The sequence below is a fragment of the Typopeltis vanoorti genome, chromosome 8, assembly GCF_054136105.1.
Source record: "Typopeltis vanoorti isolate ZY-2024b chromosome 8, IOZ_Tvanoo_1.0, whole genome shotgun sequence".
Taxonomy (NCBI): Eukaryota; Metazoa; Arthropoda; class Arachnida; order Uropygi; family Thelyphonidae; genus Typopeltis; species Typopeltis vanoorti.
In genome coordinates this window covers 76,312,977-76,328,267 of record NC_143556.1, presented here as the reverse complement: position 1 = coordinate 76,328,267, position 15,291 = coordinate 76,312,977, and the positions used below count along the sequence as shown (strand labels likewise).

At 34.2% G+C, this 15,291-nt stretch overlaps 1 protein-coding gene across 3 annotated transcripts in view; it reads right to left on the bottom strand.

Moving 5' to 3' along the window:
• Positions 1 to 3,211: 3,211 nt before the first annotated feature.
• xit (ALG6/ALG8 family glucosyltransferase xit) overlaps positions 3,212 to 15,291 on the bottom strand; it is a 152,925-nt gene continuing 140,845 nt past the window's right edge. For all 3 annotated transcript variants that reach the window (XM_090397289.1, XM_090397292.1, XM_090397291.1), the window contains exon 12: positions 3,212 to 7,236. In XM_090397289.1, the coding sequence (XP_090253415.1) occupies positions 7,017 to 7,236 (220 nt within the window). In that variant the 3' untranslated portion in view covers positions 3,212 to 7,016. The remainder of the gene's footprint in view (positions 7,237 to 15,291) is intronic.

The window sequence follows — 15,291 nt, the reverse complement described above, 5'->3', positions numbered from 1 at the left end:
AATACAATAAATACATGGGAAATGAAAATATTAAGAAAAATGGTTAGTAAGACAAAATTTAATTAATAAAATGATAAAAGATTTTTTTCATAAATGATGAAAAATATTGTAACAGATAAACAGAATGGACTCAAAAGAACAGTAAAATTAGTAACTGAAACTAAATACAAAAGGATGAATTGGAGACCAGAAAAAATAAAGATGGACAAACTGCTAATACCAAAAATTTTTAAACACAAGCTTATTAAGAATTAATTTGAAAAATAAGTACATTTTAATAATGAAATACATAAATCCTTTAATGCCTATTCATTTCTCAAAAAAAGAAGTAACACCATTAGTCTTAATTGTTTGAAAACTGGTAGGGTGTTGGTCTCTGTCTCACAGTATTGCTAACATTAAGTGTATTCCTACAGCTTGCTACACAAGGGGCAACATTCTTAATCCAAACTAGTATGTGTTCTTGCCTGTGGCAAAGATTTTAATTTCATATAATTTAAAAACTGAACCGAAGCGGTAGTGCTATTAGGGCATTACCAAACACTGTAGCATGGTCAGGTCATCATACAATGGTCATAACGCATAGTCAGTCTTGCAGGTTACCAAGGGATGCATTAAGGTTTAGGCAGAGGGACCTGTTCAAAAAATATGTTACAGTCTCCCTTAGACACCATTCCTCAGCACTCTGCTAGAGGAAACTCCACAATGGCACCAGACTATGGCTTTAGGCAACTGGAACATCTTTTCTCTGAAAGGGAATGAAAAGGAACATGGTCGAGGAAGGCAAGCACTATCAACCAGATTTAGTCGAGCTTTCTTCGACCAAGAGGAGAGGCTCTAGAACTGTCGACCTTGATGAGGAGTGGAAGCTCTACTACTTTGGTGTGTGCCTGACAATTTCTGCTCAGGCAGGTGTGGGGATACTCACAAGCCCCCAGCTGTCAGACTGTGTTGCTGAGTGGATCCCATTGGGAGGGATAGGTATGTATGTTAAGGTTCCAGATGAAAAAGCACAACTTAGCTATGGTGCCACCTTGGTGGAACCAAGAGGTCTAAAAAGCTGTCCGGGCAAAAAAGGAGGCCTACTTAACGTGGCTTAAGGTCAGGTCACCTGAGATGCGTTTCTGGTACACTGAGGGGCAAAAGGCTGCTGCTGCCGAGGCAGTAAAGATGGCAAAGCAGAAGGCTTGGGAATCCTTTGGAGAAAGATTAGACTCATCCTATGCAAATGCAAACAAGGCATTCTGGCGTACCATCTGCCACCTTCAAGGGAGGAAATTGTGCACAGCAAGGGCAATTAAGGCCTCTGAAGGATATCCTCCACAGATGGAGGTAATACTTTGAGAGCCTTCTTAACCCAGATGGCCTGGCAGCTGTGGACATCCAAGAGGTGTAGATCGGGGCGATGACTAGTCTCACAGCAGAAGAGGTCCATTTAGTAATAAAATCGCTAAAATCGGGCAGGGCTGCTGGTGATGATGAAATTCGGCCTGAAATGCTAAAAGCCTTAAATCAAGATGGTGTTCTCTGGCTGACTCGAGTGTGTCAGGCTGCTTGGATATCTGGGCAAGCACCAAAGCAGTGGCAGACAGGCATAATAATAGCAGTCTTTAAGAAGGGAGACCAGAGAGACTGCAGCAACTATTGTGGCATCTCTCTACTCAGCCTGCCTGGGAAAGTATATGCTAGGTGCTTGGAAAGAAGGTGCAGGAGCATAGTTGAGGCAAAGTTCCAAGAAGAACAATGTTGCTTTTGTCTTGACAGAAGCACAATTGACCAAATCTTCACTTTAAGGCAAGTCTTTGAGAAATCTTGGAAATATGCCAAGAATGTCTACACGTTTTGTGGACTTGGAGAAGGAATATGACCGGTTCCTCGGGATAAGCTTTGGCAAGTAGTACAGGAGTATGGAGTGGATGGCCAACTATTAGATGCCATCAAGTCCCTGTATGAATGCCTGGAGTTTTGTGTCAGGGTAAACAGCACAAAGTCTGAACCTTTCACAGTCTCCATTGGTCTCTTCCAAGGTGTGTTCTGTCACCCCTCCTTTTCATAATATTTATGGACTGGATAGATAGGCACAGCCGAAGCACTGAATGTGTCAGAATTGGAAGATGTAGCATTGGATGTCTGCTTTTTGCAGATGACCTCCAGTGGATCCTGGACAGGTTTGTAGCTATTTGTGCAAAAGCTGGGATGAAGATCAGTGTGGCCAAAACAGAAACATTTATAGTCTCAAGACAATCATCCTAGTGTACTCTGCATGTAAGTGGAGTCCCACTGAGGCAGGTAGAGAAGTTTAAATACCTTGGGGCCATATTCAAGAGTGATGGAAAGTGGAACGTAGAGCTAGATACTTGAATCGGTTCAGCAAGCGCAATATTGTGGGAGCTTGGCCATTCGGTAGTATTGAAGCAGGAGTTATTAAGCCAGAAGGCAAAACTGGCTGTCTTCAATGCAGTTTATGTCCCCATCCTCACCTATGGTAATGAGAGCTGGGTAATGACCGAAAGATTGTGGACACGAATCCAAGTGGCTGAATTGAGGTTCCTTCAAGGGGGTTGCGGGGCTGACAAGACTCGACAGAGTCAGAAGCTCTGCAATTCGGGAAACACTCAATACTCAACCACTGCTTCTCCATGTTGAGAAATCACAGTTGTGATGGTATGGGCACCTGGTCAGAATGCCACAAGAGAGGCTCCCTCAGCATGCCCTCTTTGACAAGCTGGAGGGTGGGAGGCCAAGGACTTGCTGGATAGATTATATCCAACCCTTGGGTGGACATGTCTGGGAGTCCCACCAGAATACCTGAGCTTGGTGGTGGAGGATCGTGACCATTGGAAGTCCCTCTTGCAGCTGCTGAACCTTTAGGCAACTTTTAGGCAACAAAATTGAATATATGCATAAATAAAGTAAAATATTTTTATGTTGCTTATTTCAAGTTCAGGCATAATTATTTTTTGTTTCCATGATACAACCAGAATTATAATGTATGTTTTCATTTATACACTAGTTTCCTCCTTTATATATTATTATATATATTTTATGCATATAACTATGCATATATCTGAGACTTAAAAGTAGAGAATGTTTCCAATTATTATTCCATTTTCAATTAACAAGAAAATTTCAACCATATCGTCAAACCATTACTTTGTGGCAAAGTGTGAGTGTGTTTTTAAACAATTTTTATACTATATGAATACCCACATACAACTAAAAATAATACTTTTATTGTTGTCCTTTAGGTATTTGTACAGGATGAATTTACCAGTATTTTGTATATAATAATTCGAGGAATATTCAAATCAAAATATATGGTTATCTCAGGTGGGATAATCTCATGTAATACAGATTTTTGTTAATTCGTCTTCACTAAACATTAAAGTTGATGGTAACTTAGAAGTCGACTGGCCAATAATTAGCAAAAAAAAAAAGGTCTTCTTATTCTAAAATTTCAAAATTATTTTAATGATCATGTGGAATGATAAAAGGCAGGCATCACCACCTTATATGACAGTGATAAGCTTGGTAAAATTAAATAGTTCTTCATTTTTAAAACATATGGAATATCATTATGAATGAATATAATATGTGGAGCAGAAAACAAATTTCAAATATGCTAAACAAAATTTAAAAAAAAAATAAATAACAGGAAAAGTATTAAGAAAGTTGGACTTAATACTTTATTAAAAGAGGATATTTTAAAAATCACAACAAATGTAACTAATGAAATAACAAATATGAACACAAGATAAGAATGGATATAAAAAAGGGTTTTTAATTAATACAACATCAGCAGTTATCAATAAAAAAAAATATCCAATGAAACTTCTAGAAATAAACAGAAGTGGTAGCCACTATAATGGACCATGAAACCTAATGCAAGATGTATAATGAAAGTCTCAGTTTTCAATTTCTGCAATATATAAGATAACCTTGGAATTTAACCATACGCAAAATTTTGTAGTTTGTTTACTGTTTATATGTTGTTTATTGCATCATATTAATAAGAGATATTTAATACACATATTTCTTTTTCAGATTCATTTAAAGGTCAATGGCAAAGAAATGGGAAGAGATCTCCACATAAGCCTGCAAGGAATGCAAAAAAACCACCTGAAACTTCTAACTTACTACTCAATCTTCACTTTTCGATAGTATGCTCCTTACAAGTATCCATATGAATGCCAAATGAAAAAGGATGGACTTACAATTTAGGATTTAGATGACCAAACTGTACTCTCTATTCGCTGAACCTACTTACAAACACAATCAGATATAATGCCAGCTGGAGGTATTAGCAAGTTATATAAGAGCTCCACAATGTTTGTCAGGAAATTGAAACAAATACTGAAAAACATTAACACACAAGGAATCAATGGAAAAGAAATAAAACTAGTAGAGAAATACCATGTCAACATGAATGGTTACTGAGACTAAGAAGATGTGACCAGGTGAGATCTTCCAAAATTATTAGTATAAGATGATTTATTCAGGCACTAAGGATTATGGAAAGGAGGAAGAGCTACTAAAAACAAAGATAAACATTTTTAAATAGCAGACAGAATGATGTGGATAAATTTTAAAAACAGGAAATTGGATAATGAGATTTATTTATGCATATACAGGAATATTTTGAATCAGACAGCTGATATAAAGAAAAACAAAACACCAAGTTACTGTTGGAAACCTGAATAACACAGTAGAAAATGTATAATTCACATAAAGAAATGGTCTGGGAAAATTCAAAGGGAAGGATAGATCTAATAATAATGGAAAGTGTACAAATCATCTGCTTAGCTTAGGACATAGACTAATCATCCATCAGTAACACCATGCTCCAACATGAAAATATGCTTAAATTCACATTTCACAAAGAAAAGTCTTACTGATTATGCAACTGAAGTGAATGATTCCTCAACCCCCCCCTCCCCAACAACAACCACACACACACACTTCATTTTGAGCAGGATAAAAGTTAGTATTATTGAAAAGAAAACATGCACAAAAAGTTTTAAAAAGCTGAGAAACTTTTGGATGTGAAGCTGTAGACTGAAATGCTCAAACATTAAAAACTATGGGAAGAATGCAGTAGTGAAGTTTGCAAGGATAGAAAACTGAATAGATAAAATTTAATGGTAGATGCTAAAAAGTTGAAGCAGTCCTGAAAAATAAGAATTTGTGCTGGCAAGTACAAATTGCATGTATAATTCAGAAAGTATTAGTATGAGGTCAAATTCCAGATGAGTGGGGTAGAGTACAGCTCACAGTATCCATCTATAAAAAAGGAAATAAAACTAAAGAGAGAATTATAGAAGCATTTCCATGCTGAAGTTCCAGAGAAGATTTATTCAAATGCTAAAAAGAGGCTCAGATAAACTTGAAGGATAATACAAAAGAAAAACAAGCTAGGTTTAGGCCAAATAAAGGTTGCTGAAGACAATATTTTTTTATTTTAAGATACACAGTTCAGAAATCATGGGAGTATAAAGAGAAACTGGAAGATTTGCAGGTCTGAAAGAAACATGTGATAAGGTGACAACAGAAAATCTGTCCAAAATATTACAATTATATGATGCAAATAAGGCATTATGGTTTGATGAAGAATCAGGTGAAAGGCAAGAGTGCATATTATGCTCCACTGTTCATCAACTATATGGATCATATGATGAAAGAGAGTGGCATTAAACTTGTGATCAAAATCAGAGAAATTAAATTCATTTCTTTTCTTTATGCTGATGATGTTATATCTTTAAAGAAATCCAGTTTTCCATTCTCTTTAACTAAGCAAAATAATGAATAAATCTGATACTGAAATCAGTAACAAAAAACAAAGCACAAAATGCATTGAAACATTCTCAAGAGTGAACCTGCAGAACAAGTAAAACATTTTGGATATTTAGTCACAAGTTTATGAAGATCATGAATTAAACATGGGAACAAATGAATTAACTTTATATAGATTAAGAACGAAATTAGCCCAAACACCTATTAGCAACATAAAACAGTGTTTGAATCAATTTAACTTCGAGCCGAGAAATAAAGCACTGCACATCACTGGCAGAATCATATACAAAAGTGAAATATCAGAAAGGAACTTGACATTATTAGAATTCACGAATATATGAATGAGGTTCGATTCCTGTTGCTGACGTGAGGAGTTAGGATCTTTCTCAGACGTAGCCAAGTTAGCTGGTCTTGGGCGTGGACTGCAGGGTTTTCTCCCCCAGTTTATCTGAGATTTTTTCATCCCACAAGCAGGCAAAACGGCCTTGAGAACTCAATGCTTCTGCATACATAGGGTACACTAGGTGGCATAGGGCCAATCACTTTATCCTTGTGTACAGTTGCAGTTAAATGAATTGAAAAACCCTCGACACCGCATGGTAAAAGAAGGGAAAAGGAAGAAGAATATATGAACACAGATGACCTAAGATGGTATGATCACTTTTACAGAATGGGAAAGGTATGATCAGAAAAACAGATGTATGCTGCCAAAATGTCAGGAAAAATGGTCCCAAGGAAGACCAAGATCTATTGCAATTGATGTAATCAGTAATGCTTCAGAAGATGAATGCAAAACTGACAACATTGGAAACCAGAAAAGAAGAGAGATTCATCTGGAAGAAAATTACTCAGAGGAAGACAGTAATAATGTGAACTTTATTGTGCAGTACAGTAAGTCACAGTATGTAATGATTCATTACCTAATATCCAGTTTGTACTCCAAAGTTCTGTGACTGATTAGAGTGATAATGTTGATTAGGATAAATTGTAGATATGACTTTTTTTATTTTTTATTAGGAGGCAAATGCTATGTGATTTACTGTACTATCATAGTATATTGTACACATTTTGAAGGCATATATCAGGAAATGATGACAATGAGAATTCTCTTTTGTAAGAGACTAGTTAAACAAATGTTTCATGAGATCATTATTTAAGATGCTACAAATATCAAACTTTGCAATTAATATTGCTATTTTATTTCTCCCCATTAATTAACACTAAAATCAGTAAGTAACTGTCAGAAGGTATAATTTTATCCATGCATATATAACTCCTGTGGCACAATATGTAGAGATAAGGAGCAATGGAAGAAATGGAAGTCTTTCTTCTAATCCAAGCATTCTGTTTCCAAAGCTGTAGTATAACTGAAGAACAACTAATCCCAAGAGATAAAGGCTTTCTTTACGGCTTAGGAGGGGAAATGAACCACTGTCTTTCTTGTACCTATTAAAGTTCAAGTCAAACTTAAATGCATTTAACGAGTTCAAAAGCAATAAAATAAATACATTGTTCAAATTCTAACAACAATTATTTCTTATTAAATTTTACCAAGCATTGTAAACAACCTGCAATCTTTTGAGAGAGAGAGAAAAAAAAGTTTAATTTTAATTAAGCAACATTAAAAAATGAAACTTTGTTAATTTTTCTGATTATTTGTCACTATTTGGGGGTATGGAATATTTTGTTAGGCCCATTCATGAGAGAAAGAAATTAGTTGGTCAACCTATGAGGTTGTGCTGAGAAGTTGTGACAATCACCATGAAGCAATTGAGTTAGAACTATGTAACTTACACATTATTCTACATATTTCCCATGAAGTGTTATACACTTGTTACAATGATGCTACTGCATCATTTGCAATCTTGCAACAGTGAGAACACTGAGAAAAAAAATGCTCTGGTTCAAGATTGAATTTTATATTGGGATATGAGTTGTTCAAATAATCTTTGAAAGCAATCAGCTCATCCACCATTCCCGGCCAAATGACAAAAATAGAATTGATGTAACGTAACAAAATTTTTGGTTTCTTCTGATAGTTTTTAATGCACTAGTTTTGAAATTTTCCATAAACAGGTTGGCTAAGGATGGAGAAAGGGGGGGGAACCCATGACAAGTCCTCCTTTTTGTTCCCAATATTTGTCTTGAAATATGAAAACAGTATTTTCCATGCAGTGTTTTGAACAGTCCTGAATGGCTTTGAACCCAAGACAAATTCTTAATACATCTATCTCCTGCCTTCCTTAAACAAAATTTCAAGAATGTAATCACACTGCCTTACATCAAGAAGTCACAGAAAAAGTGGCTGCATTGCTCTGTGAGAACAGAAAAGTGGCTTTTTTACCTTTGCAAAAAATATCAAAATTCCTACATCCACCAAAACCTCCACATCGCCCATGAAAAAACCAGACATCAATGAGATTCATTGCTCTTGTGGAATTTGTTTTATAGGCCAGACAGGAAGGTTGAGAGAGAGAGAGAGAGAGAGAGAGAGAGAGAGCACAAATCAGGGAAGAAAAAAAAAAAAAAAAAAGAAGAGTATAAATCAGGCCTGGCATTCCACACAACCACTACTGGCCAAGTACTCTGGCACAAGCAAAAATGTCATATATTGATCGTAAACTGTTTTACAAGAAAATTTAAAGATGTCTTGCAAATGCTTAGGATCCCTATACAATGCGATAAAAATCAAGGCTTAACTTTTCATCGAGTTTCGTCTGCTTTCATCAAAAATTTAACTGCCATGGACCTAGGACAGTGGTGGCGAACCTTTTTATGTGTGCGTGCCAAAATTTTCATGTCGAATTGCTAACGTGCCGGTGCGTGCCAAAAATTTACAAATCAAGTTGCTGAGTGCCAGGCAATTTTTAGTAGGGGAAAAATTAATAGAAAATTAATTAATAATATCATATAATATTTTATTCTATTTAAAATATTTATTTATATATAAATTTATATTATGCAGTGTAAAATTTATTATTGTATTATTAAATTGATTTTAATGTTGGTTTGGAAAAAAAAGTAGTGAGAAAAATCTTTCTGCATTGTAACTCACCATAGAAGTCAGCTGAGCAGGGGAAGCAGCAGAAGGATGTCAACTTGTCGGCAAAATGCTTACTGCATTTACTCGAATATAACTTGCCCTCTTATAACTCGCACCCCTGATTTTACTTTATGAAAAAAAGACATCAAAAAGTTTTGCATATTACCTCGCAGATGAAAAATGTTTAAACATGTTCACTTCGAGGTGATAGTAACGCTCTCCAAGCGGTAACAACACGCCCTCCCAACAGAACATTATACTGCAGATGCAAGAAAAACAAGTGTAGTTTTATTGTATCCCTGAATAAGGTACAGATCTTGCAGTCTGCATAATATATTTCTCAACAAATAGTGTGATTCATTAGTTAGTGCTGTTTTATTCCAGCTGTCTCTAATTTCACGATTATTGTCCCTCCCCCAACAGAAACTATGCTGTATAGACTCAAGGAAAACCATATGTTGCACTGAAATACAGTATCGAACTAAAAACTATTGTCAGTTTTCCAATTACGTTAAATAAGTGTTTGCTTTATTGCATTTGAAATTCTCGATGTCATTATGACAGATCACAAAGGCTAACTTCAAATAAAATTCTACCACGAATTGAAACATAATTACGACCATACATCCTTTATTTAAGAGGACAGTCCTTTATTTCACTGCTCTGTCCTTAAGATTTTTTTTTTCTAAAATGGCCATTTTGTCCTTTATTTTGTGAATTGAAATAGTAAATTGAATATTGATGTCAACATGTTTAAAGATGCAATTCATAAATTTTACCAAACCTATATAAAATATAAATATAAATCAATTAACTCCTTTTATTCCCTTATATAGAGTAGGCGAGGCCTTTATACCCTATCTACCTTTTGGAGAATGAGTGGGCAGTTCAATCTCCACCGGTAGCCCATCAGAGATAGCTGGCCCATGTCTATCACTAATTATAGCAGCCACCGATGAAGAGGCTGGCAAATAAGTGCTGCCATCTCTTGGTACCTAATAACAAGATATGTCATTGTCTGAAATAATGTGGGTACTACGGTCAATTTTCTTGAGTTTACAGGAGGAAAACCCCACTTGCCCATGCCAGAGATTGACTAACTCTGGAACTGGTCGAAGAGAGGCTTAGAAAAAGTTCCTCCAGTCAGTGACTAGACTTGTACTTAAGTCAAACTTCGAGCAACCAAGCGAAGCACAGAGGATGCAAGTGTCACTTCCACTGAGCTACACAAGTCAATCCAAACCTATTTGATTATTTAAATAACTGGGACAGCTGTTTTGTGGAAATGAAAGTATTTGAATGGGTCCTACTTTGAGAAATCCCTATGCGGATGAAGCTCGAGGAAAGTGTTTTGTTCATTTCCAGTCACTGGAACTTAAATATAAATGAACGGCGAACTATTTGATGAAGTTTCGTGTATTAAAAATTATGTCACCAGTGACACAATCAAAGAATGGTGACAAAATGACGAGTCCTGCCGATGTAGATGGGTTGACATTTTTAAATATTTTGCAGATAAATATGTATCTTTTAAAAACATTTTAAAATTGTTGAATTTTTCTTGTTTCCCCTGGATCTAATGCCCACACTGAACAAGTATTTTCATTAGTGAAGAATACATGGACCAGTTAATAAACCCAATTAAAAATCGAAACATAGAAAGCATGAATTTATACCAAACGGAACTTTGACATGAATTGGATACAGTTTTATGAATTTTTAAAACACAAACCTGATTTATAAAAAAAAAGTTCATTCTTGTGAAAACTTTAAACATAAACAATCATATTATTACTTAAAAAATTAAAATTTTTTAAGTAATAATATGATTGTTTAAAATGCTATGTATATGCTTATATTTTACAATAAACGTTAGAAAGCTTTTTAGTTTTAGTGAAACAAATAAACGTAACCTGTTTTTTTATTATTATTATTATTATGAAACAATTTCTGATTTGTCCTTTATTTTCTCCAAAAAAAATATGGTCAATGTACATATAATGCGTGAGTTCACTTGCCAGCTCAAAACGCAAACAAGTAGGAATAAAATTCAACCAAAGGTTGAAACTTTGTGCGAGTTGAGCCCGCCGGTAATGAGAACGACAAATGATACCCACGTCGTGAATGTGTTAAAACTAAGAAATATATAGTGAATATTGTTATGACAGTTTCAGATGTTATGGATTTCAGTTGAAGAGAATTAGCATTTCAACTCAACACTTGCCTTTATCTTTGGGTCGCATCTTTTGTTAATACCGCACCAATCACATGCACGTCTTCATAGCTGCTCTCTCGTGTAAAATAAAATTTAACTTGTATGTATTGTAATAACTAAAAAAACAAATTAAATAATTTATAAGCATATCACCTGTAAATTGTTGGCATACCAGCAAAATTCTCGGATGTGGCATAGGTTCATCATCTATGACCTAGGATAATGGTGGTGAACCTTTTTATGTCTGCGTGCCAAAAGTTTACAAATTGAGTTGCTGATGTGGCAGCGTGTACCAAAAATTTACAAATCAAGTTGCTGACGAGCCGTGCACTTCAGCAACTAATTAATACAACACTAACTAATTAACATTAATAATACAAAATTAATTGCAGAATTTTATTGAGACAAGTTTAAAAATTAATATAGAATTTCATAATAAGGAACACTTAATTTGACGTACATTGTCGTATAAAAATCAATATTAACCTATCATCAATATATCAATTTATTAATGAGATTTTTGCTGTTGTACATTAGATGCCAAACACTTTATATCAGGTTCATATTTTGTCACTCTTAGTAATACACATGCGGAACCAGATTCATCAGTCATTCTAATTCTTAAACTGTCTTTTATAAAATTCATTTAAAAATATAATGACTCAGAAGCATATGTAGAGGAGAAAATTGATAATATAGCCATCGCTTGTTTTTTTAAACAACAAAAGGTTTCAGGAATGGCATACCAAGTTCTCAATATTTCCTCTTCTGCAGTCTTTTTAATTGCCCCCAATAATCGATCATTTTCCATTATTTCCAAGTCATTCCTCAAATCGACAAACTTTTGTTTCCATATAGAACTAGATTGAAAATCAATTAGTTGCATTTTTAAATCTTCCAAATTCAGCCACTCGAAAATCTCCAAATTGAGTTTATCTGTTGATGTTGTGTCCGGATGCAAAATAAATTTTGATATCTCTGCAAACTGCCTGAACTGCATAAATCTTGAAGAAAATTCGTTGATTATCGACTGAATAACTGTAGAAAACTCTTTTGTCAATTTAACTTGATCTGTTTTTTTCATAGGATTCTAGATCTGCAAAGACTTTTTTCGTATTTGAAAAATATTGGAAGTTATTGGAAATGACGTCACGATTAAAAATTGGTAATTTAGCTTCGAATGCTTTGATTAAATTAAACATGACAATAATTGTCTTGTTAACACCTTGCAGTTTAACATTTAATTCATTTAAATGTAAACACAAATCAGTAATAAACATTAATTTCGAAAGCCATTCGACATTCATTAATTGATTATATTTTTCAATGTAAAATACAATTATTTTACATTGAAAAATATAATGTTTTTATAAATATATTTTTATAAAAAAATATAAAATATAATTATTTTATGTAAAAAAAGTCTGACTTCATCTAAAAAATCAACAAATCTTTGAAGAACTTTCCCACGACTTAACCATCGGACGTTGTTGTACATAAGTAAACCATTGTACACAGAGTTTACCTCACTTAATAATTCTATAAATTTTCTTTTATTTAAAGTGCGTGCCGATATAAAATTGATCAATTTTGTTACAATGCTCATAATATCTTCCAGCGGCTTGAAACCAGCCTTTGCGCATAAAAGAACCTGCTGATGTATAATACAATGAAAACCAAGAACTGAATGTCCAATATATTTGGTAAATAAATTGACAAACCCAGTCATAGTGGTAAATAAATTGACAAACCCAGACAAACACCATCTGATACAATTTTGGAGGGATCTATATCTCTTTCAGCAAGTGCATTTATAACTATGTTGCAAATATCTATTCCTTTTGTTGTTGTTGCTAATGATGTTAAACTTATCAATTCTTCTTTGATGTTATTCCCAACAGAATAACGTATACAAATTGCTAAACAAGCTGATCCAGTTATGTTAGTACTCTCAATCAAGACAAAGAGAAATTAAACCAGAAGATTTTATATCTGTTTTTTTGCTGATGAGTTATATTTTTTAGCTATTTCTATGATTTCCGTGTTTCTAGCCAAAGGCATATCTTTTATTCTTTGAATAATTTTTTCCTTGTTTTCAAAATCTTCAAAGAGAACTGGTGCGCATTTTAACCATGCTTCTTTTATATATTCCCCATCACTAAAAGGTTTCTCGTGTTTAGCAATTACATTTGAGGCAAACAAACTAGTAGCAGTTATATCTGAATGACTGCCGAGAAATTTCATTAGGGTTGTTGACAGGATATTCCTATTTTTAATTGCCCGAGCAATAAATTCTTTCTGTTTGTCCTTGCTTTTCTTAAGGAGGAGCAATTTTATGGTTTGTCTTATAATGCTGTTTTACTGACAACGTTCTGCACATAACTGTCCCGGAACATAAAACGCATATTGCTTTATTAATCATGCCATACTCTTCAGTCCACCAGCTTTGGAACTCTCTGCTGCTTGACTGTGATAATTTTCGTTTTCTATTTTTGCCAGCCATGTTCGGTAGAACTGTAACAAAATAATTCACAACTTAAATCAAATGCATTTTTTATAGTTTCAAAAAAATCAACATTTATTATATGCCTAAATTAAATTATCTTTATAATTCCCATTTACAGTAGCAAAAATAAAACAGTGCACATATGCAACAATAATGCACTTGCAGCTGCTTATTTCTGCCTACTGGCGAATGCACGGTGCGAAATGCATAATGAACGCACATGCAATTAGAAAAGGGAAAAGTCAGGGAATCCTAAGGATCAGTTGATCTCAATTCTTTTTCTATAGACTGTATTTTTATTTATTCTTACTGTATTAGAGGGCTCAGTCCCAACAAACTTACTCGTAAATACCGTTCCCATTTTTTTAAAGTTCATACATTAAACTAACATAAGTATTAATATTATATAAATTAAGTGGATATTAAATCCAACATTATTTCAAAGCCGACTACAGTAACTATAGAATTTTCGTGGAAAATTTGGCGAGTGTATTCGAGTAAGGGCTCTGGTCAAATTTTGCAAGAAACGTTTATACTTTCTGTAGTCGGCTTTGAAATAATGTTGGATTTAATATCCACTTAATTTATATAATTTTGTATCGCCGATGTGAAGCCTATTGGCTATTTATTTTAGTAATTAAGTATTAATAATTAATTATGACATAATCATAAAGAGTATTAATACACTTAATGTATACGGTGTAGCATGTCGACAAATATAAAAGTACGCATTTAAATTAGTTATCAATCACAGAACTAATGCTACAATATTGTAGTTTCCTCAGGCCAACATCATTAAATTAACTTCTGGTAAGTTTCATTGACATATCCCATTCTGATCACCAAACATTTATAATATTATTCAGTATAAAAATTGATTATTGCATTATTAAATTGATTTTAACGATGTTGGTTTGAAAAAAAAAAAAAAAAAAAAACGGTAGTGAGAAAAATATTTATCCATTGTAACTCACCATAGAAGTTAGTGCAGCAGGGGAAGCAGCAGAAGGATGTCGACTTGTCGGCGAACGCTTACCAGCGAATATAACTTGCCCTTGCATATAACTGGCACCCCTGATTTCACTTTATGAAAAAAGACATTAAAAGGTTTTGCATACATACCTCCCACACAAAAAACAACACACCCTCCCAACAGCCATTATATACTGTAGATGCAAGAAAAAAAAAAAAGTTTTATTGTATCCCTGAATAAGGTACAGAGACTTTTGCAGTCTGTGTAATATATTTCTCAACAAATAGAGCAATTAGAGACAGCTGGAATAAAAACGGCACCTAACTAATGAATCACATGTTCCCCTCTCACAGAAACTAGCTGTATAGGCAAGCAAAACCATATGTTGAACTGGAAACACAGTATCTAACTAAAATTATTGTCCAATTTTTCAATTACATGAAATAAGCGTTTGTTTGATTGCATTTGAAATTCTTGATGTCATTATGACAGATCACAGAGGCTAACTTCAAATAAAATTCTACCACGAATTGAAACATGCCATATAATGCTTGTGTGAGTTCCCCTTCCAGCTGAAACGCAAACAAGGGAATAAAAACCAATCATGGGTTGAAACTTTGTGTGAGTTGAACCCACCGGTAATGAGAAGTTCTGTCGAAACGATAAACGACACCCCGTCGTGAATGTCTTAAAACTAAAAAATATATAGTGAATGTTGTTATGACAGTTGCAGATGTTATGGAATTCGGTTGAAGAGAATTAGC